This window comes from Sciurus carolinensis, chromosome 1 (assembly GCF_902686445.1).
Source record: "Sciurus carolinensis chromosome 1, mSciCar1.2, whole genome shotgun sequence".
In the NCBI taxonomy this organism is placed as follows: domain Eukaryota; kingdom Metazoa; phylum Chordata; class Mammalia; order Rodentia; family Sciuridae; genus Sciurus; species Sciurus carolinensis.
Window position 1 is genome coordinate 32,803,376 of NC_062213.1, and position 23,696 is coordinate 32,827,071.

A 23,696-nucleotide genomic window follows, 5' to 3' on the forward strand; every position below is an offset into this window, starting at 1 on the left:
CATAAAAGCTTGGCTCATTATCAGATGATCTGGTTGTTAGTAAGCTTAGTTAAATCATGTTTTGTAATCAAGATTTTGTTCCAGCAGATACCTAATGACACTGCATATATTATTTTCAAAAGGCAAATTGAAATTGTAATACTTGATTGTGGTATTTCCTTGGATAGCTAAAATAATCACATTAAGACAACCATTTGGGGGAGGGCTGAAATGACATTCTCCCCACAACAAAAATGCCTAATTGGACCAAGTAAACATTATATGCTGAATACAACAACTAAAAATAACTGAGAAAGCTACAAGAACCATGGTTACTTTTTAATCACTGTAATCGTGTCTTCTAAACACCTGTTTATAGAAAGAAGTTGTAAGAAAATGTGTTAAAATCACAGATGATGAATATTTTGAAGGCTAATAAAATTCTGTGGCCTGAATGAATTATTATTACATGTCCTTAATTGTGGGCTACAATAATGTAACACTTTTACAAATCTAGGAATTATTTAGCATGCCTTATGTCAGACACTTAAAGATAAAAAGAAACACCAATGGAAGAAAGTGATGCTAAGCATGATGTGAGAAGTTTAGGCTATAAGGTAGCAGAGCAGGATGACTCTAAATACATAAAGACTAAATGATGTTGGGATATTAGAATAAGAAAACAAAGTTCCTCACAGTGCTTGTTATGTCAAAAGAATAAAAAAGACTGACTCAGACTATTAAAATAAAACAAAAATAATAAGCAAAACATGGAGAACTTAGATAGGTCACTAAAAATTTTTTGCAGGAAAAACATTTCTATTATTGTTTAAAATACTAATCCAAATAGGCTTCAGGAAAAAATAACAAGAAAACTATTGACCTTGTTCCATACATTGGGAGAAACATACCAGCATGTATATTTGAATTATTGATAACTTCTAAGTTATTAAGATAGGTCGCTTTCAAATATCAAAGAGTTTGTACTCAAAAGAAAGAGGTTTAAATTCAAAAAGAATCATCTAAACAGCATTTTCAAATGAAGAAACAAATAAGCTAACAATGGTATCAAATATTATACTTAAGTGCCTTTTTATACATGTATTTTCTTTGCCATAACATGTTTGAATTCTAATGTCAATACTGTCCAAAGATAATTGATTTTAAAAATTAATCCAAATGCATTTTTAAGCTTTCTTTCAAAATATTATGGTGAAAAGTTCAAGAGACTTACCCTCCACCACCAAAAGCTAGTGAATCCATGTCTCCTTTGATAAAAAACATATTATCTCCTGTCCACTTGAAGACCTACACAAACAAGAAAAAAAAGCTTTAAATATATAGATGAAAATGGTCAATAAACAATTAATTCTCCAAAATTCGAAAGAGTTAACAAAATCTAAACTGATAGGAACAACAGCAACACAAAAAGCTTGGCACAGAAGGGTCTGGTACTTTCAGTTTCAGTGTTTACATAATTAAATTGAGCACATACTCTAATACAACATAATTTCAAATCCAGTATCTCAAATCCTGTTAACTCTCCACACCTACTTTTCTGACATTAACTTATAACATTAAACATAAGTATATGAATTTGATATACTGTGAAGGTTTTTTCTTTGGGTATAAGGCTGTTGTTCCTTATTCTTTTATTAAGCATGCTCATGACATACATTTCTGATTTCAAGTTTCTATTTCTCTAAAGAGCAGTGAGAACTTAAAAACATTTGAGAAACCTGAGGGTAAAACTAGATATTAATATTCTTAAGTACTTTCTTCTAATTTTTTTTTTTTTTTTTTGGGTGCTGGGAATTGAACCCAGGGCCTTGTGCTTACAAGGCAAGTACTCTACCGACTAAGCTATCTCCCCAGCCCCTTTCTTCTAAGTTTTATGGCTATTTTACCTAAACCTAATAATATCAATTTCTAGAACCTTATATCTTTACTATATTTTTCAGAAGTGTTCATTATAGTTTTCAATAATACATATTATTTAATTAATCATACTACTATAGTTATCAGGGAACAACCTGAAAATAAGCACAACTGAAGCTTAGAACATTTATAACAACTACAGGTTTTCAGTTAACTATATCAGTTGACATGTTTCCTGGATAGAATGGAAAGCACTGATTAACCTGGTGAGCCAGTTAAGCGTAAGAGTTTTTGAAGAACTTCTGTTATATTATCAAATCCTTCCTATTTTGTTCATTGTAACTCTTAAATACCACACTTTTTTTATAATGAATTATGTAGATCCCTTTCCTCAATATTAAATATAATTTCATCTTTATGTCATTTTTTAATATAAACAGTATATTGGAGTAATTGTCCTTACCTCAAACTCTGGACAGAATGTAAATACAAAGGTCTCTCCAGTACCATAAAAGCCATCACTCACTTTAAATGGCTCAGATGCTAATGCACCAAAAACCTAAGGATAAAAAAAGGTATGCTCAATGATATCACTATTAGTTTGTTTCATTAAGCATCATACATGTCCAAGCAGAATGTAAAAATAAAACTGGAATCTGGGATAGTTTTTATCTCCTTGTACTTAAAAAGGGAAAAAGTTGTTGTATAATTCAACATTCTTGTCAAATACAAAAATATATCAGCTTCCTGATGAGGAAAAGGTCTTTTCTTGTTTTGAAATGTAAAATAGTATTCATTTTAAACAAGTAATGTTAAAAAGCATTAATAAATTTCAGGACTTCTATGCACAATGTATGTAATTAAGGACAATATGTTGCTGTAGGATCACAGTGCTTAGGAAAGTCAAAATTCTTGAGTATAGGTAAATATTTTACAACTAAAAAAGTATTAGACAGAAAACTCCATAAAGGCAGGCTTTGGTCTGAACAGTATGGCCCTTTATTCCATGGCCTCAGCACAGTAGAAGATACACAGTAGATACCTTAAAAAAAGAATAAACACATACCTGAACAAGTCATTTCAGTGCTAGGTTTAAGGTTCCACATCATAAAATGAATGTATAGAAAGTATGACAGATAATCTATAGAATCAATGCCTCTCTTGATGTTCTATCTTTACTGTCAGTCTTAAGTTTTAAGACTCCCTGATTGAAAGGTTATTTTATATGCACAGATAAGTATACAATATATAAATATATAGCTCAATTTAGAATTATCACAAGGCAAAGTACCATGTAGTGTTCATTCCAACTAAGACACAGAACATAACTGGCACTTAAGAAGCTCTTCTTTGCCTTATCACTATAGCTCCACCTCCCTGAAGAATGCCACCAGCCTAATACCACCACAAATTCATTTTGCCCATTTATGAACTTACATCAAATGGAATCATAAAGAAGTTACTGTGTGTGTGTGTGTGTGTGTTACTAGATATTGAACCCAGGGGTGCATCACCAAATAAACCACATTACCAGCCCTCCCTCCCTTTTTTGTTTTGAGATGGGGGTCCTAAGTTGCCCAGGCTAGCAATCCTCATGCCTCAGCATACCAAGTCACTGGTATTGCATGCATGAACCTCTGCACCTGGCATGAAGTTACTCTTTACTAAGTATGATTTTTAATTTAATATTATATGTACAACTATGACATATAGCAGCAATTCATTCATTTTCAAGGGTACAAATAACTTTTCATGGGTATACAACCTTGGGCAAGCTAACTTTAGAAAATGGATAACAATCTCATAGGGCTTTGATGATTAAATAACAATGTATATAAAGTGATCAGTCAAGTAACTGGATAATAAATGTAGGAAAGGTATTAGTAGTACTAGTGTTCTGTTTTAATTAATATTGTCATTTCACATTCTCATTATTTTCCAATGCTGGTCACTAGCCTGAACTTACTGTGTCAGGAATAAACCCAATGTTTCTCTCTTTAATCTGTGATTCTGTTTTTACTATTACTCTCACACAATTACCCTAAACTCTTAAAATTTTACCCTTGCTTCAAGTCTTTGTTAATTCATACCTTTGCAGGAATTTCATTCTTAGCTCCGTCCCAAGTGTGAACAAGTCTTATTGTAAACACCTTCCACCTTTCCTGGGCTCTGATTATACTTAGTATATTTTGCTGGCATTAGTGATATTGGTATAATTAAATGTTCTCTTCTACCACATTTCAAACTCTGTGAAAACAAAAACTCTTAATTGTTCACACTCATATATATCCTATATAATATTTGGCATTGCCATGCATGTTTAAAGTATCTGATAACTAACTGTGTGTGGTGGTACATGCCTGTAATCCCAGTGACTTGGAATGTTGAAGCAGGAGGATTACAAGTTTGAGGCCAGTCTCAGCAATGTAGGGAGGATCTAAGTAACTGAGCAAGACTCTGTCTCAAAATAAAAATAAAGGCCGTGGGGATACAGCTCACTGGTATAAAGCATCTCTGGGTTCAATCTCCAGTACCTGCCCCAAAATATAACAAACAAAAAAACCCTGATGATTATCAGGTACTCAATAAAATGTACCAAGAATTTTTATAGAAGTTATTGTTACTATAATCTCTGTAATCACATAAAGTATAAGGTGTTACAGTTAGTTTTATATACCTGTCCGTCGCTGTCCTTAATCACCATCAGTACTGGGGTATCTAAACCTGTCATTGTTCGATAAAGAGTCTTCAAGCTTGTGCCATGCTTTCCAGTACCATAAACTAGAGTCCATGGATAGCCAATTGTTCTGGGTGGAAGATGCTTTGTAAGCTTAGAAAAACAAAATGTCAACATTTACTTGATAGCTTATTGTCAATATTCAGGATACTAACAGCAATTGGAATTTAATCATTATTATAAAATGTAGGCTACAAAGAAAGAAAAAGAGAAATTATTATCATTTTCAAAGATCCTGAGATGTTTGAAAAGCAATTACACATTTCTCAGCATGTAAATTTAATTATGCATTAGGAAAATAAAGAACCATGATGAATCAGACAGATTAGGATTATTTGTTGTTTATGTCCTCTGTATTGACTTAACATAAACAATGGATGAACTGTCAATTTAATTATTCAAACAACTCTCATAGAAGCCAGACTAACAGTTAGAAATTAAACTTCAATACTTTACAGCTGTGACCTTGAACAACTGTACCAACAATTTCTTTACTTATAAAAGATTACACAACAGCAGCATCCAATTCTTACAGTGTTTGTAATAAGTGCATGAGATCATTCATATAAAGCATAAAACAACACAATAATAAACCAAATACTGTCTACACTGGTGTTTCAACTAAATTGCTATTGTTATTTATTCTAGTGCCTGCTTATTTAAATCTACTATTACCTTCCATTAACACTAGCTGCTGTATTATGCTACTTTCTCTTCATGGAAAAGTAACGGTAGTAGCAATCACCCTACTACTGCAGAAACAACTAAATAGAGACTGTTTTACTCTCACAGGCACATCATACCTTTTCAATTTGATCTGGCAGTAAGAGTTCACTGGGATCACTTAGATTTGGTCGAAAAGATTCAGACTCCAGGTCTGCTTTCACTGGAGTGACCTGCTTTGAATTTATGTCTTCCCTTGTAGTAATCTAAAAATAAACAGCAACAGTACATTAATATAAAATTGTGACATGCTTTTTAACATTTCAAGCCTTTTGAGATAAACAGAACTTCATATCTCAGAATAGGTGGCTAAAGTTCTAATTTAAGATTTTATAAGGCAAAAGATGACCCCTCTACTATCGGTGATATATCCAATGCAGAAAAAGATTTTTAAACAAAAAAACTTCTATTTTTCATTTATCACATCAGGAAGAAATGGTAATCAATGATAAGTGCCCATATTTCTGTGTAATAGGAGAGAGTTGCACGCAAACTTTAGCCCTTCAAGCACAAAAGTGAGCCAGCTAGCTTGCTTTTAATTAAATGCTTATTTAAAATATATAATATAATTTTTTTCATGTGAAACATAAGAAAACTTCTGGGTATCAAAACTTTAATGTAAGGAATAATAATTTAAAAGAGTAACTTTCTTTTCATTGGCATGTGTATTTATTTTCTTCACTGAAAAAGAAACCATTTTTTAATGCCATAATTTTTTTTTAGCTTTTTAAACATTGAATATTTTTATCTACTTGAACCAAATAATACAGTTAAAAATTAATTTATTTGTAAATCTTTCTGAATATTAGATCAACTTGAACTTGATGCTTTTGCTTGATGGAAATGATGCAACTGGTATTCTTAAAATGATAAAAGTGATAATTTTAAAAAGCTTAGTATTACATGTCCTTTCTGTTGGCACTTACTTTTTATATTAACTTTATTTAAATGTATAAAACACAATGACCTTAGAAAATAAAACATGAAGTATAACTGTTATTGATAATAACTTTAAAATTGGAAAATACATATAATTCTATTGGAGCAGATAACTAAAATGCAGCAAAGCTCAGCAGCTGATTCTATGTGAGAATAAAATCTTGATAAATGATTTTATTTCTTTAATGTATCTTTTATCAAACCTGAACAGAATATAGTTTCAACCAATACATATTCTCTAACCATATTACTTTTAATGAGAAGCTACATATTAATGCTTTCACATCATCATGTTTTACCCTTATTTTAATGATGTGAAAGGTTTAAAAAAGAAGACAAAAATAAATCCAAGGCAGCATTAGAAAGCATTAAAAGAAAAGAAAACAATTCAGTAGGTCCAGCAAAGCCATGAATTATATGAAAGCATCTTATTAAAAAGAAGAAAACACACAACTAATAAGAACAAAACTAAAAATGAGTTTTCAATTGTATCTTTTTGTTTCTTAAAAACAAAGATTATTTCACAGAATTTTAAATAATATATCTACTTCTAGTGACTACCCTATACTATTCCAAAGTATTTCTAAAACTAATCAGGAATGAATTCACCAAGAACAAAAACCAATTGGTTCCATTAAGATATTTGATGTGAAGTTGATACAACTGAAATAGCCTTAAAGAAGAGAAAATATTTAAGCCTTGCTCTCAATTAACATTTAAAATTTTTCCCACACTCACATCTTTCAGATTTTGGTTAGTAAGGATTTAATCACAAAACCAAAGACATTTTTCTAACGTTAAAACTAAATGAAAACTCATTGCTCACATAAACAGAGTATTAAGGAAAGTTCTAACATGACAGAAAATTCTGAATACTTTTCAAATGAAAAGATAACAGAAAAGTTAATCCTATTGCTCTTCAAGGCAATACAGTATTCTTTAATTACAAAAGGAATTTTCTGGTGGGATATTTTAGTGATCCAGTCAAAACAAACCCTTCAAATGTGATATTTGTTCTGACAAAAGACACTAAAAACAGGTAGTATTCAATCTCCAGAGGGATTTAAACTACTGAAGGGGGCACCTGGAGACGTCTGCAGAGTGTGCGCAGTTCTTCAGTATTTAGAGCATCGATCCTGCGGTGATACTCAGCCACTGACACTACCTGAATATGGAGACAGGAAGACAATAATTCCACTGACAGTTGAGAAAAATCTTTGAAAAAAAAAAAAAAAAGTAAAGAAAAGAAAAGAGAAACTTAAATGGAGAAAGAGAACTGTAATCAGGATTTCTTTCCCAACTCCATGCTGAAAATCCAGGAGATTTACATATCAAACTAAAGTAAAAATACACGAGTGAGTTTTACCACTACGTCAAACTACTTAACTGAATAGGTTTTATACAGGAAACACTATGTAAAATGTAACACACTTGGCTAACATTAGTGGTCTTGAAATTCACAAGGAAGTGTAAAGTGTACCCTCAAATCATTTGAGTTGAAATATTATATCCTAATGGCCATGAAGGAAAAAATTTTCTAGGTACATGTGACAATAATATCCATCTATATCAGAAAAAAAGGAGAGAAAGGCGAGAAAAATATGTGAAATACATTTTAAAACCTAAGGCAATAGAAAGAAAAAGCTCAAGAAAAAATTAAATTTTCAAAGGATGTCTAATCTTTCAAGTTGTTGCCTTTCCTTTTATCCATTGATTCTAATAGTTATTTGTTACTAAAGTTTTTAACAACTTTCTACATTTTAACTTCCAAAGGGAAATTCTATGTCTTTTTTAATTACCTAGACCACTCTTTGGCTTAGTGCTAAATCTGAAAACCATATAGGACAGATAAACAATTACAGAAAACTCACAAAATACACAAGTTTCATTAGGTTGACAAAACAGATACAGTTTTTTCAAATAATACTACACAAACTGGTACCATAATACAGTGAACTACAGGGGTAAGATAAATATGTCCTGATTCTCTAGAGCTATGACACTTCCTCTTCTAATCAATCAGAACTGAGTATGTGTACAGGGTGTGGCCACAAAATGCAGTTAAACAAATTAAGAGTTTGGACTTCTAACCTGTTTTTAAGGGCTCTTCGTCTGACTGAAATGAATTGGCTGCCAGTAAACATCAAGATAAACTCTATGAAAAGCTTGTCAAAAGCTATAAAAGACACGAGAAAAGAAAAAGAAACTGGACAGATCCCATTCTGGTCATTGTTAATATTAACTTTTGCTAAGTAACAATGCATGAAATATGGTGGCTGACTTCTTACTTAAAAGGCAACTCAAAGTGATTATACTTTCCACTTTTGGGGAGGGGAGTCAGATAGATCCAGAATTAGTCTTCTACTCTATCAAATAAAGGAAAAAGTATGAACCAAATAGGAGTTTTATGTAACAAATAGGAATTTTATGTAAATGAAATAAGGAAATGCATATACAGGAATGAATTCGGTTCCTAGTACTTTCTAATAAGAACTAGCAGTTATTTGGATTAACACTATTTTTAATTGATCACTTTTCACCTATTACCCTAAGTACTGAGAGTAGTTGAAGAGCTTCCTTATTTATTTTTGGCATTAAAATATTTTCAGTCTGAGATCTCAACTATTTTGTATACTTTGACTTCTGAAATCAATTTTAAGTTATAAAATTAATACAGACCTTTCAATTGGAACAACAGTATTTTCAATAAAAAATGAATGAAAAATGAGGTACAAAAATGAAAAAACATGGCCTTGCTTTTTTATGACCAGGAAAAGAAGTTTCTATAAAGTATTTAATGGCCAATCTTGTCTTTTAGTTCCATGGCATTCAATCCAAGAGTCTCCTAGACAAGAATTCACAAATCATGAGACTTGTGTACTTCTCTGCATTCCTTCTATCCCTCCAGTTAACTCTATTCTCATAACTATTTTTTAAAAGCTATTTCATATACCATATTAAAAATACTTCCTGGGCTGGGGAGATAGCTCAGTTGGTAGAGTGCTTGCCTTGTAAGCACAAGGCCCTGGGTTCGATCCCCAGCACTGAGAAAAAAAAAAAAAAAAAAAAAAATTCCTGAAAGGAAATTGATTTATGCACACAAAATGGATCAATTATAATTTAATTGTATCAGCATCTCTGAAAATAGGAGTTATTAATAAGAGAACAATTACTGCCATTTTAAGTCTAAGCTTATAATGTGGTAAAACCATGGTTTCTTTAACCATAATCTGCCTTTTCTCACTGATATTTTTAAAAACTGTGTTCCTTCATAAGACTTCCAAATTCAGTTTCTTTAATAATACTCATGTCCTGATAAGTAAAAATACAGAAAACTATCCAAAAGTAAGTCTTTAAATTAATAGATAAAAGAATTTGAAATTGTATGCAAAAATATACTTCCTCCTCTCAAAAAAAAAAGGATAAAAGATGCAATTTCTAGTATGTATAGTGGAATTTGATTTTAGTCTTATATTAATTTTTATACCCTTGGTAGATCATCATGCTCTATATTAGAATTTACTATTTTGCCAAAAAGATGGAATCTAATAGAAAATAGAAACATTTCTATAGAATACCCCAAATTATACTCATGATTATTAGGGTTACATAGCTGAGGAAACCAAGATCTTCACTTAAAAGCACATTCATATATTCAATGTCCAGCTTAAAACATTTCTTGAGTAATAAAGTGACTAAGTCTCGTGACTCCATTCTGCAGAATAAAAGGGTTGCTCTCTAGTCTTTTCAGTCTTTGACAAAAGACCCTTACACATAGAAAGTATATTCCGAAGCACTTCTTTCCACAAAATTACCAATGTTCAAATAGGATAAACTTCACTCATCTCTATTACAAATGGACAAACAACAAAAAAGAGTTAATAAAATTCCAAGTTGTCATCAGCTGCTAGCCATAAATAAAAATATCACCTTGGTCTAAAACTCAGTCCTCCTTCTGGGATGTTCCAGTGGTTCCTACTGAGATTACCCACAAAGCCAAACCTTCTCCTTCTTCCAATTGCCATAAAAACTAATGAAAGTAAGGAAATATTGCTGACTATACTATTTTTATTACTTTCTTAGTAAAAGGAGATGTGGTAGGAAAGAAAAATGCTGCCAAACAAATGCATCTTATAAATACTTTGGTATTCAAAAATGTTAAAGAAGGAGGAACTATAAGTCTGAGATGTTACAGCTTACCGAAAGGACATACAACAGCATCCTTGAAGTCACATAACCTTGTGTTCTACTACATTTCATCATACAGAAGTCTTTATTACAAAATAAAACAGACTGTTGAAACTTTACTTCATTCTGCCTAATTAAAACTATTGCTTTCAAAATAACACTCATGGAACTACAATAAAAGGTGTAAAAGGAGCAAATGGAGAATTGTAAGTTAAATAACTGGAACATAGAATTGAGAGAGAGAAATAAAAAATACAGAATGAATTTAGAATATAACAGTAAAGTTTTCATTTGAACAATTTTGCATTTAGCAATTCTGCATTAAATCACTTCCTAATTATATTTGTAGATGACTCAAAGATTTTCATCAGAAAGCAGATATAGTCATTGTTCTTTACTCAAAAGGAAAACTATGACTTAAATTAATCACAATATGACTATGTTATATTAACTTTTGGCAACAATAAGTACAAAAGGTGAATCTCATAAAAAAAAGAATAATCGTGTTGACTCCACAGCATATTAGGGGCAAAGAACAATCATTTACATAATGTTGAATGCCTTAGTGTTCTGTATAATCTGCAGATCAAGAATAAAGTTCTAAAGTAAACATAAGGTTACTTCTGATCATTTAATTCTTCTGTATATGTTGAGCTACTAGGATTCTGAGACATATTTTCATTACTTAAAAATTAAAGAAATAAAAGAATATTATAAGGCTCTTTATTAAATATGGTTTTAAATTACTGACATTTTTCACTGATAAAGTTTCTTCTACCACTAATTTTATTCTTGGTTTCAACAAACATTTTTAAGACATTTACTTATGTGTCATCATTAAAAAAAAAAAAAAAAAAAGTAAAAACACAGCTAGCGGCTGTGTATGCCAAAGACAAAGACATTCGCATCCTGAAGACTACTATCAATATACCTGCATTGTGATGATGACAGTGTAGGTCTTTATCCAGTAAAGATTGGATTCTAAACTGAATCTCTTATAATAAGTGAGAGACTCCCTAAGATGATTAAATGGTCCCATATATGTCACAGTCTGTCAGAAACAAATAATCCTCTGCAGGAGGGAAATGATTAGTTCAGGTCCTCAAGATTTACACAAACTAAGATAAAACATATATGAAATCATAATGAAAGAACCTAAGGCACAGCCCAACATCAGTAAACGGAAACACTCAACCAACAACATAATTTATCAGACATAAACTATGTGTGAAATACTTAAAAAAAATTAATTAACTTTAATAAAAGAAAAGAAATTCCAAAAATAAGCAGGAAGAGATGACTAAACATGAACAAGTATATCTGCAAAATACTGTATAGAACTTTGCTAGTTAAGTATAAATGTTATTTCTTAAGAAAATATTAATAAGTTAAAAAGCTAACAAATAGACAACTTAATAATGAGAAAACACAGCTGAAGTTGTTCATGATATGTCACTGAGAAAAAGGAGATGTTAAAGGTTAGAATACTTTGAGAATAATTAATATATAATCGGTTACAGTCAGGTCCCAGAAAACACAAAACATTTGAAGAGATAATAACCTGAGTTATTTTCCAGAACTGACTAAAGAAAAGAATTGACAGATTCAAGAAGCATTCTGTACCCTAAATAAGAAATTAAAACATAACACACTAAATATAACTTTGTAAGACTTAAGAAAGTCTTTAAAAGTAACCAGTGAGAAAATTGACATATCTCAACTAACTTGAAAGCCGACTTTCCAGCAGAAAATGCAAATCATCTCAGAACATTCTCCTAAATCCAGACCCTCAGACTTCTTAATTAAGCAAATATGAATTTAGGATGAGAGATTATAGCAGTGAAAGATCACAAAGCACACAATACCCAATAGTGGAAAATAATGGTTAACCTGGAATTGTTTCTATAAGCAAAAATATTTTCCAAGATGAGAGATAAAGATACAGTCATCCCTCACTATCTGTGAAGAAATGAGTCTAGGACATTACACAGACACCCACATCTTCAGATGTTCAAGTCTTGTATACAAAGTGGTATAAAAAGTATTTGCATATAAACTATGCACATTCTTCCATGTACTTTAAATCACCTCTAGATTATTTAGAATACTTAATACAATGTACAAGCTATGTAAATAGTTGTTATACTCTATTGTCTGGAAATAATGACAAGAAAAAAGTCCATATGTGTTCAGTATAGATGCAAATTTTAATTTTTCTAATTTCAATCCATGGTTGGTTGAATCTGCAGATGTGGAACTCAAGGATATGAAGGGCAGGCTGCATTTTCAAATACAGACAAACTAAGTGTGTTAATCATGAACAAACCTTCACAGAAGAAATTTGTAAGAATATATATCAGGAAGAAGAAAAATAATCCCAAGAGAATGTTCTACTTCTTGTATGGAAAACAACTAAAATGGTAATTGTGTGTGTGTGTGTGTGTGTGTGTGTGTGTATATATCTGAGTAAATATTGTCTGAATAAAATAATAAAGTCTAATTTGTGATGTGATAAAAGAAGAGAAGGAATACAGACCACAAAATCATGCAACTGGAAAAAAGATGAATGGCATTAAGGACATCAAAGATTCTTTTTTTTCATTATTGTTCAGTAAGCAAGATAAAGATATTCATTAACTTAAGACTTTTTAAGAAACAAAATTTCAATGAAAGTATAGAAATACAAGTTCACACAAATCTTTTAAAAAAAAAAAAAAGAACAAAAAACAAAACCAAAAATACCTCAATACCAATGCCCTCCTCACTGGGTGGGGAAAGGAGAAAACTTGATGTATGTGATGTGGCACAGCATGTCCTTAGGAAAGCAGATATATTAAATAAGAAATATTAGAATAAATGATTTTTGAAATTGAAAATTATTTTCTATATTGAAAATTGTGGACAGGAAAATACTACCTTAAACTATATAAAAAAAAAAAAAAAAAACACATGCATTGAAAACACTATAGTAACCACTAAGAAAAGTTTAAAAAAACTAAGCGTAATGGATATGCTAATAAATGACTATGGAATCATGTAAAATGTTCAATTAAAAATAGAGAAGGGAGAAAAGAATGGAAGATCAATTCCCTGAAAAACAGAAACCATCAAAAGTCACATAAGAAGAAACAGATCATCTAATTAGGCCTGTCTCTATTGAATAAATTGAATCAGTACTTAATAACCTTACAAATTAGAAAGTACAAGGACCAGATGGATTCACTGCTAAACAACTACCAAACATTTAAGGAAGAAATTATACTAATTCTCCACAATCTCTTGTAGAAAATAAAAGCAGAGGAAATACTTACTAACTCATTCTGTGAGGCCAGCATTATCCTAATAAAAAAACAAATAAAGACATTACAAGAAAGAAAAACTACAGACCATCATCTGTCATGAAAATACATGTTCAAACCCTCAATCAAGTATTAGCAAATCAAATAAAGCTGTGTGTAAAATGAATTATACAATGACCAATTAGGATTTATTCAAGATATACAAGGCTGGTTCAACATTTAAAAGTCAATTGATGTACATCAATAGGTGAAGGAAGAAAATCATGTGATCATATCAACAGATGAAGAAAAGAAATCCAATACTCATTTATGATAATACTCAACAATCTAGGAATAAAGGGGAACTCCCCCAACTTGATAAAAATGTGTACCCCACCAAAAAAATCCTACAGAAAACATCACAAACAATGGTGAGAAACAAGAATCTTTCCAACTAAATTGGGAGCAGGGCAAGGATAGCCCCCCTCACCATTTCAATTCAACATCATACAGGAAGTTCATATAATTAAGTCAGGAAAGGAAATAAAAGGTATAGCAATAGGGAGGAAGTAATAAAAATGTCTTTGTTAGCAGATGACATGACTGTCAAATTAGAAAACCACCCAAATCAATCAAAACACTACTGCAATTAAATGATCATAGGAGTTTGCAGGGCACAAGTAAATGTCAATTACTTTCCAATAAGAAACAAGAATTTGAAACTAAAACAGCAATAAAAACTTGAATTGAACTTAAAAATACCATTTATATTAGCACCAAATACATGGAATGGCTGGATAGAAATCTAAAAAATACATAGAAGATCTACATGAAGAAAAATGAAAAATTCTGATGAAGAAAACAAGATTTAAATGAATAGAAAGATAGTATGGGTTTAGAGACAGAAGAATCAATATTATCAAGGAATTACCTCTTCCTAACTTGATCTACAGATTCAACAGAATTCCAATTAAAAGTTCACCAAGATATTCTGTGACTAAAGGCAAAGAAATGTCAAAGTTTATATGAGAAGTATACAGAAAGACCCAGAATAGCCAAGTCAATCATAAAGAAAATGAAGTTGGAGGTCTGTCACTACTCAACTTCAAGGCTTATTATAAAGCTACAGTAATCAAGGTAGTGGCCAAAGAACCACATAATAGAAACAAACACACAGAAATAGATTCATACAAATACAATCCAATGATTTTTGACAAAGAAGCAAAGACAAGTAAATGTAGAAAGGACCAGCAACTAGAGCATGTAAAAAAAAGTTGACCTAGACAAAGTCCTTATTTTTTTTCATAAAAATCAACTAAAAATGGATCTCATACCCAAATGGAAAACACAAAACTAACGATTCTTTGAAGATAACATGAAAAAAATCAATGTTTTGAAGATACATTTTTAGATGGAACACTAAAAGTACAATTATGAAAATTAATAAGATTAATTTCATTAAAAGTAACTCACAATGAGCAGGTGTGTGTGTGGGGGGAAGAATAAAAGTTCACTGAATTAGACAAAGGGGAAGAAAGGGGAGGGAGGGAGGAATAGGAATAGGAAAAACAGTAGAATGTATCAGACATAACTTTCATATGTTCTTATATGAATACACGACCAGCATAACTCCACATCATGTATGACCACAAAAATGTGAAGTTTACTCCATGTATGTATGATATGTCAAAATAAATACTAGTTATGTATAACTAAAAAAAAATACAAAATTTAAAAAGTAAAACTTTCTGCCATGTGACAGACTAAAATGAATGAAAAGACAAGTCACAGACTTGGAGAAAAATCTTTGCAACATATGCATGTGATTAAGGACTATTATCCAAAATGTATGAAGAATTCTTAAAACTCAAAAGTAAGAAATCAAATCACCCAATTAAATCATGGGTAAAAGATCCAAATAAAACTCTCACTGAAGATATACAGAAAGAACTATCAAATTTCACCAAGGAGAAATGCACATTAAAACAATGAAATACCAATATGGGAGAGGGGGCAAAATTCAAAGCATTGACGGGAACCACCATTCTTTGTTAGAGCACTGAAAATGGGAGTAGACACCTAGGAAGACAGTTTGTCAGATTCTTATATTCTTACCATTAAGATTCAGCATTTATGCTACTTGGCATTTACCTAAATAAGTTCAAAATTATGTTCACACAAAATCTACATATGAAAGTTTGCAACAGATTTTTTCATTAGTGCCAAAATACAGAAGCACAAGCAAGATGTCCTTTATTAGTTGAACAGATAAACTGATATAGCTTATACTATGGAATATTATTCAGCAATAAAAAGATATGAATTGAAGGACTAAGAAGACCTAAAAGAATCTTAAGTGCATAATGCTAAGTGAAAGAAGCCAATTTGAAAAGGCTACAAACTATACAATTCCAACTGTGCGACACTCATGAAAAGGTAAAATTATAGAAACAATAGAAATACCAGTAGGTAACCAGGTGGTAAAAGGGACAAATGAGGGAAGAGTAAGTGTAACACAGGGAATTTTTATGGCAGTGAAAATATACTCTGTGATTCTGTAACTGTAGATACAGATCTTTATGCATTTGTCAAGCCCACAGAATATAGAACACCAAAGAATGAACCCCAATGTTAGCTACAGACTCTGGGTGAAAATAATGTATTAATGTTAGTTCATAAATTGTAAAAAATGTACTACACCTATGCCACATGTGAATAATAGAGGCAATTGTGTTTTGGGGAAAGACAATATATGGAAACTTCCCACACTTTCCATTTTATTTTTCTATAATCCTAAATTTGCTCTAAAAAAATAAAATCTGGTAATTTTATTAAAAAGTCAGGGAAAGGATAAACACAAAATCAGGAGAGATGATTATCAATTGGGGGGGAGACATGAGATAAGACAAAAAACACACAGGCAGATGCAAGATGCATTAGTAATGTTCTAGTTATGCTGGTTAGTATGCTCACAGATGCTAATTTTATTATTATGCCTTATAACTTGTACATCTGATACTTTTTGACTGTTGATGCAAATACAAAACAAAATTCTATATTGAACGTATGTGTAGATCTTTTCTATTAAGTTGTAACTGATACAGAGGAAAAAGTGTTTTCCTTATAATAAGGCAGATATAAATACTTGTTAATTTCCTGTGATTGTATACTACAGGTAGGCAGCATAATATAGACGAATATGGCTTTGTGTTTTTATCACTACCTTAATTTTGATTCAGTTTTTTGTATTTTTGTGAATTGGAACAACCTCATTTAATTAATTTCTGGTTTTTCAAATGGAAATAAATCCACATTTAAGCATTTCATGAGGAATAAATAAGAATAAGGTACATATAAAATAGATCCTGATATGTTAAGTACATGAGATTTAAAAATTCCCCTTTCCTTATAAACTGAAGATTTTAAGAGTGAGTATGGCAAAGGTTTTAAAAGCATGAACCCTAGCTCTGACTCTTAACGATTATTTGATTGCTATATACCTGTTTCTTCATTTGTAAAGTGGAGATGATAAAGTGAAACACTTCTACAGAGTTGTGAGAAATAACTCATATTGTCTAGAACAATACAGAATCAAAAGAAGTAATTATTTTTATCATCAGCATTATTATTATCTCAAATCAAGGTCAACATTTTCCTACAATTCTACATGTAAGAGAATTCTTACATAGATGTAAATATATCACCAGGAGCTTTTCTTCTGTTTTCATACACAAAAGACTAAATTTTTTAAAATCTGTCTTTTTAGATTTGAGGGTCTAAAACAAATAAACATCTGTTGAAAAAATTAATGAATTTTTCATAGTGACAATAAAAATGTTGATATCTAATAATTTGTGACCTGAAACTGATCAGTCTAAATCCTTATTATAAAATGGGCTTATAACTTACAAGCAAATTTCAACTTATTGACAGACACCAAAATGGCAAGGTGTAGCAGAGGAGTATATAAAATATATGAGCAACTTCAAGTAAACGAATAACTGAAGATTAAAGTTTAAGTTGTTTATCAGAATAAACAATGTCTATGAACTTAATTTATAAAATGAAAATAATCTGTCTTTTGGTTAACATACAAGGTTACTGTAAGTTCAACTATTACACTGTCTATATCAGCATTCAGAAAAATGTCAAAATTAAAAGAAATACATGGTCATTTTATTACTACCTCTCTAAGATAGTTTATCTCTAAAGTCTACAAATACCACTACTAATCTGTTGAGTGAAATGTGAAAAATCCTAAGAAGCTACAAAACACAAAGTCCTGATATAAATTTCATTTGTTCTAAAGTATGCCTACTCCTCAAGAAGAAACAATTTCTATATCACTAGTGCAGCAGAACCCTTGTCTTCTGCAAAATCTTACATAAGGAATCTCAATCTATAAACAAATCAAAGAACTACCACCCCCTTTCAACCCACTTTTTAAATGTCTTTCCCCTGCCCTATAGCTCCATAGAAAATTCACTTTATAAAGCAAAGAAAAACAGTTAGAAAACTAGGAATGGAGCTTGTCTCCACATCAGGATACAATAAACTACATCACTGTAGAATACTTTTGAAGGTATCCTGGTGAAGCAAAAATATGTGCTAGGATCAAGCTGTCTCTGTACCCTAGGACACCTCAGTTCAGTGACCACTCTATGTCCTAGTTTTATTATCTTTAAAATGGGAAGTAATACTACTGTACTTTCAAAGTTACTGTGAAAGTTAAATGAAAAAATATATACCCATATATATCAGTTCTGCCCACAATTTACTATATGTATAGGAAGATCTGATGAGCATAATTGCTCAGAAAAATGGTAAAACACCTAACAAAATTACAAAATAGCCTTCTGTAAGAATAAATAGGAATTGGTGAGTTTAAGTTTATGATACACATTATCTTGACCTTTAAAAATAAAATATCCATAATTTATTTTGCTGTATTTATAACAAATTAATGATGTTTACTCAATCTATTAATCAAAAATATATGAATAGCTTTATTGTTCCTGGTTTTAAAAATGTTAACTAGCTAATCTGAAAAATCTGATCACAAATGTAAATTCAACCATTTCAGGTGCCTAAAACCCTCTGGGCTGATATAAACTTGAAATTATAACTAAAAACAACACTAATTGAGATCATTTTGTATTTTGATATGCTTAACATTTAAGAGAGGGAAGATGCTTTGGGGCATTTTTTCAAAGTCATCCCTGGTCTTAAATATATATCTGTCCTAATTTAACTCATTTTATAGCTAAAAATCAACATTCACCAGGAAAAGTGTAATCCCAAACTACCACAAAAAGAGTTAATTGGCAAAACATTTTATAACAAATAATAGACACTTACACTAAATAACAACTATAATTCTCAAAATAGTACAGTTGACTTAAATTTTCCTTTACTAGAATATTTTTTATAAAGTTTTGGTACCAGATAGCACTGCCCCAAAACTTTTTGAATAGCTTTTAAAAGCATTTTCTGAGATTACTTAAACAAACATTATAACACTCTAGTTTGGAACCTAGTTAAAAAAAAAAAAAAATTATTCTGTTCTACTCTATTTTTAAGCAAGGAAAAAATATGAATATTTCCCTTCACAGTTAAATTTAAAGAAATAAAAGCATTAAGGCAGCAATTAAGATTTGATATCTTTCTTCTTGGTGAGAATAAGAAAATCAAAACTCCTTTACAAAATAAGATTATAGTCCATTATTACTTTTATTTTTTGAAATATTTAGAAACAACAAAGTTATTTTCTGCAATCATACAATTTTGTATTCAATAAATATTCACTATATACTTTCAGAAATTGCATAAATTTGGATAATGTCATCAGAAAAAGACTAGACTGAAATAATTAAGATTTACCAGAGTGTATTTGTGATTAACTGGTTGATGTCTTCTCACTTTTTTTCCATACCAGAGACGAGACATTTCCTTCCCAGAGCAAATTTAAGTTACATCAAATCACGTAAGAACTGTTTTCAAAAGCATTCTTCCTCAAAGATAAATTTCCAGCACCAGAGCCTTACTACAGTGACAAAACAGTATGCTAGAGACAAAGATTTGATTGACAAGACAGAGAGCTAATCACTAAGTAGTATCCATTGCAAAGATAGTCCTGAGTGGAGACTGTAAAGCTGGGGAGGGAAAAGAGGGTTTCCCATGCTTAAGTTTGGTTGCACTGTACCCAAATGTACAAAGAAAGGGCTCAAAACTTTAAAGACACAGCGCATATATTTCCAAACACCAGTACACTAACAAATATATTAAAAGTTTCTTTGTTACAGTAATGTATTAAGCACCATTTCCAGATTCCCTCCCAAATTACACAAATTATTTCTATCAACATTCTGTTATTTGCTCATACAGTAAAAAATCCTGTTCTCTATTTACAGCTAAGAATTCTATAAAAGTTCACCTTTTATGTGATTTTTTAAAAACAAGATGTTCATTTTAAATTACATTTCCTAAAACCTTTTTTATTGAAAATTTATTTCTATACAATATGCCTACATAAACTATACTTCAATAAACAGTATGCTGCATATTAATTGAACTTTTTTAAAGTAGATTTTTTTATAATAACTTTATTATTTATTTAGTTTTTTATTATTTATTTTTTATAATAACTTTATTATTTATTTATTTAGTGCTGAGAATCGAACCCAGTGCTTTACACATGCTAGGCAAGCACTCTACCACTAAGCCACAATCCCAGCCCTATAATTGAACTTTTAAAAGATTAAACTATAAATATATTTAAACTACTCATTAACTAAAATTGTCAAACTCAATTTTAACTACAATATCAACACTGTAATTTTACATCTGAATATATTTTTCCATTTTAAGGTAAACCTGCTCCTCCTGTATAACCTTATCATGTTTACATAAGCATCATGTCTTAACATATCACTTTTTGAACACCCACAATAATGCCCATATTTCAGTCCAGCGTACATGGGACACAGCATACTCTACAGTGAATACTCTTACTTTCCTCATACTAGCCATCCCCTCATTCCTATCAATCAGTCCCAACATATAGATTCTAAGACTCTCCCACAGTCCCTCATCAACTTCACACAGAGTGCCCTCAAACTTACAGTGCATACTGGTCACAACCCATGTTCTCATCACAAATTCCCCCTATACAACCATCAGCAATATTATATAATGCGGAGGGGGGGAGCATTTTTAAAACCTATCATAACTTCCAGTCAGGTTTTTCTAGAATGAAAAATACTAAATACGTTCCAAAAAGTATGATATTAAAAATAAAACAGGCAAAAACTATCAAGCATAGCATATTCTGTTGGTTAACTATTCAACATCCATATCTGAAAAAATGTAATCTCTTTATAGTGAATTTAGACATAAAGGTTTCCTTCATTTTTTGACAAAATCAATTCTAGGTGCATTTTCTGGCCAGACTGAGATCAGGAGAGTTTATTATTTGTTGTTTGCTTGATATATTGACTTAATTTTGTTATTACTTATATTTTAATAATGACAAAAAATTATTTATTAAAATGAATAATTCCTACCTGAACATTTAGTAAATAAAATAATAACCAAACTATTGAAGTCTTTTGATATCATCCTTCCTGGAAGCTGAAGGATTACCTCTGTTGAGGTATTTTCTGAGAAACACTATGACTGTGGCAATACCTTTACTTAACAGCAGCTATGCAAGCAGATCTGGGGCCATAAGACAACCACCATGCACAAGTTAAAAAAAAAAAATCCAATAATGATACAATATGATGAATTTTATGGCTTAAATACTAAGATTAATTTAAATATTTTGTATTTATAAAATTAAAAGAGAACACTGGAAATGAAAATAAAACTGTGAAGATTATATTAATGATTTTAAAAACTAGCTAAACAGAGGCGGATTCTAAAATGTTTAGAATACTGGCATAGAGGTTCATGTAATAAGCAGTACATGTTTATATTAAATGACTGAGAAAACAATGTCAAACTCCAAAAATATTACAAGTTGTCTCAGAAACTAACATGTAAATGGAATACTGTTTTATCAATACTTTGGTAAGGGTGAGAGGTGGGGAACATACCAAAACAATTTCCTTTTAATACTGTTTTTTTTGTTTTGGTTTTATTTTGGTTTTGTTTTTTTTGGTAGCAGGCAATGAACTCAGGGGCAATTAACCACTGAGTCACATCCCCAGGTCTTTTTTATATTTAATTTAGATAGGGCCTTACTAAATTGCTTTAAGGACTCGCTAAGTTGCTGAGGCTGGCTTTGAGCTCACTGTCCTCCTGTCTCAGCCTCCTGAGCTGCTGGAATTACAGGGGTACATCACCGCATCCGGCTCATACTGATCATTTTAGTGTTTTAAAAATGGAAAACACTAATTAATGTTATGTAACCTATTGACATAAAATTTTAATAGACTAATTAAAAAAAATCAAAAAGCTTAAGCCAAAGAACTGAATTTCTAAATAAATCAATTAAAGCTGATTCAAAAAAGTCAGGTTCTTAGCTCTTTTTATTTATCATACTAGGAGGATCTGATGTTTTAAATAGTAAGTTTGGAATATGAGAAAAACGAACTAAAATTAATTTTATAATAAAGAATTTTTCAAGACTTTTTTTTGGGTCCAGATCTTATTCCAAAAAGAGTAAGAAGTCCCCAAACGGGGGGCAAGAATGGAGGAAGGAAGGACTGTATAGAGGGAAAAGAGGGGTGGGAGGGGTGGGGGGGAAGGGAAAAAAAATAACTAAATGAATCTAACAGCATTACTCTATGTAAATTTATGATTACACAAATGGTATGCCTTTACGCCATGTACAAACAGAGAAACAACATGTATCCCATTTGTTTACAATAAAAAAAAAAAAAAAAAAAAAAAGAAGTCCCCAAACGGATATGAACAAGCAATTTTATGTTTAACTCAACTCAAAGCTCTATCTTTGAGTTCTATGTACTCAAACAGCAAGACTGGTATACCCAAATCATGTGACACTTTGAAACCTAAGATACAACACCCAAAATAAATGGAATATGAATTGCATTCTGCTGTAATGGGGGTTAATAATCTTCCCCCCACCCCCCCACAACTGAGAAGGAACTGCTTATTCTAGAGTCTTTACTCTGATTTCTGCTAGTACCCAACCATAAGAAGTTAGGAAGTGGATTATGTGTGATAGGGATATTCTTTGTGAGAGGCTTTGTATTTTGTGAAAAACAGTACTTTTTGTTTTTTGATAGGGATTGTTTTTGTGTCTTTTCACTGAAAAGGCAAGTGGTCTAATAGCATTTCAGCTAAGTATCAGGCAGGTCCTAAGATACAATTAAGGAAAAATGCCTCTTGACAACTGTTGTTTCCTAATGATTGTGCTTTCATTTGATAAATATACAAAAATGAGAGATTTATAGTACAATGAATTTGCATATACCAATCACTCAGCTTTATCAATTTATTTCATCTCTTTTTGTTCAGTTTACCTTTCTTCAAATGTCATAAAAATATTTCTAATAACCTTTTTTTGTAGTTTGTTTTTGAGTCCAGATCCAGTTAAGTTCTAAATATTGGAGTTAGTTAAAAAATTATCTCCTAAGTTCTCTAACTGTATGTTTCCCGGCACTTCTTTGCCTTGCTTTTTTTTTTTTTAATTTTAGTTTTTAAGAAATCAAATTTATCTTCTAGGATGTACTACCATCTACTGATTATATCTCCATGATGTCTATTAACATAAATTTTCTTTAATTTCTTAGATCTAGAGCAAAACATTTAAGCATATGTTATCACCTTTATTTTACAGATAATACCTCTAAGTTTGTTTCTTTCTTATTATGTCTAAAATTCTCCGAGTAGTAAATCATAGTGGTTGACCTCTATTTTGCAGCCTGTACTCTTTTCACCCCACCAAGTTCTCAACATTGTCAAAACCTTTTAACTATCTACAGGAGCTTTCAAAAAACTTATTG

At 31.0% G+C, this 23,696-nt stretch overlaps 1 protein-coding gene across 11 annotated transcripts in view; it reads right to left on the reverse strand.

The window, feature by feature from the left end:
• Positions 1-23,696, reverse strand: part of Oxr1 (oxidation resistance 1) — a 420,876-nt gene that overhangs the window by 5,339 nt on the left and 391,841 nt on the right. For 7 of the 11 annotated variants that reach the window (XM_047543799.1, XM_047543803.1, XM_047543806.1 and 4 more), the window contains 5 exons: positions 7,341-7,421; positions 5,398-5,523; positions 4,535-4,687; positions 2,321-2,416; positions 1,214-1,287 (listed from right to left, as the gene is read on the reverse strand). In XM_047543799.1, coding sequence (XP_047399755.1) covers positions 1,214-1,287; positions 2,321-2,416; positions 4,535-4,687; positions 5,398-5,523; positions 7,341-7,421 — 530 coding nt within the window. Of the gene's footprint in view, positions 1-1,213; positions 1,288-2,320; positions 2,417-4,534; positions 4,688-5,397; positions 5,524-7,340; positions 7,422-19,602; positions 19,790-23,696 lie in introns of those variants that run through there. The other 4 variants (XM_047543808.1, XM_047543810.1, XM_047543823.1 and 1 more) reach the window with 3 other exon arrangements.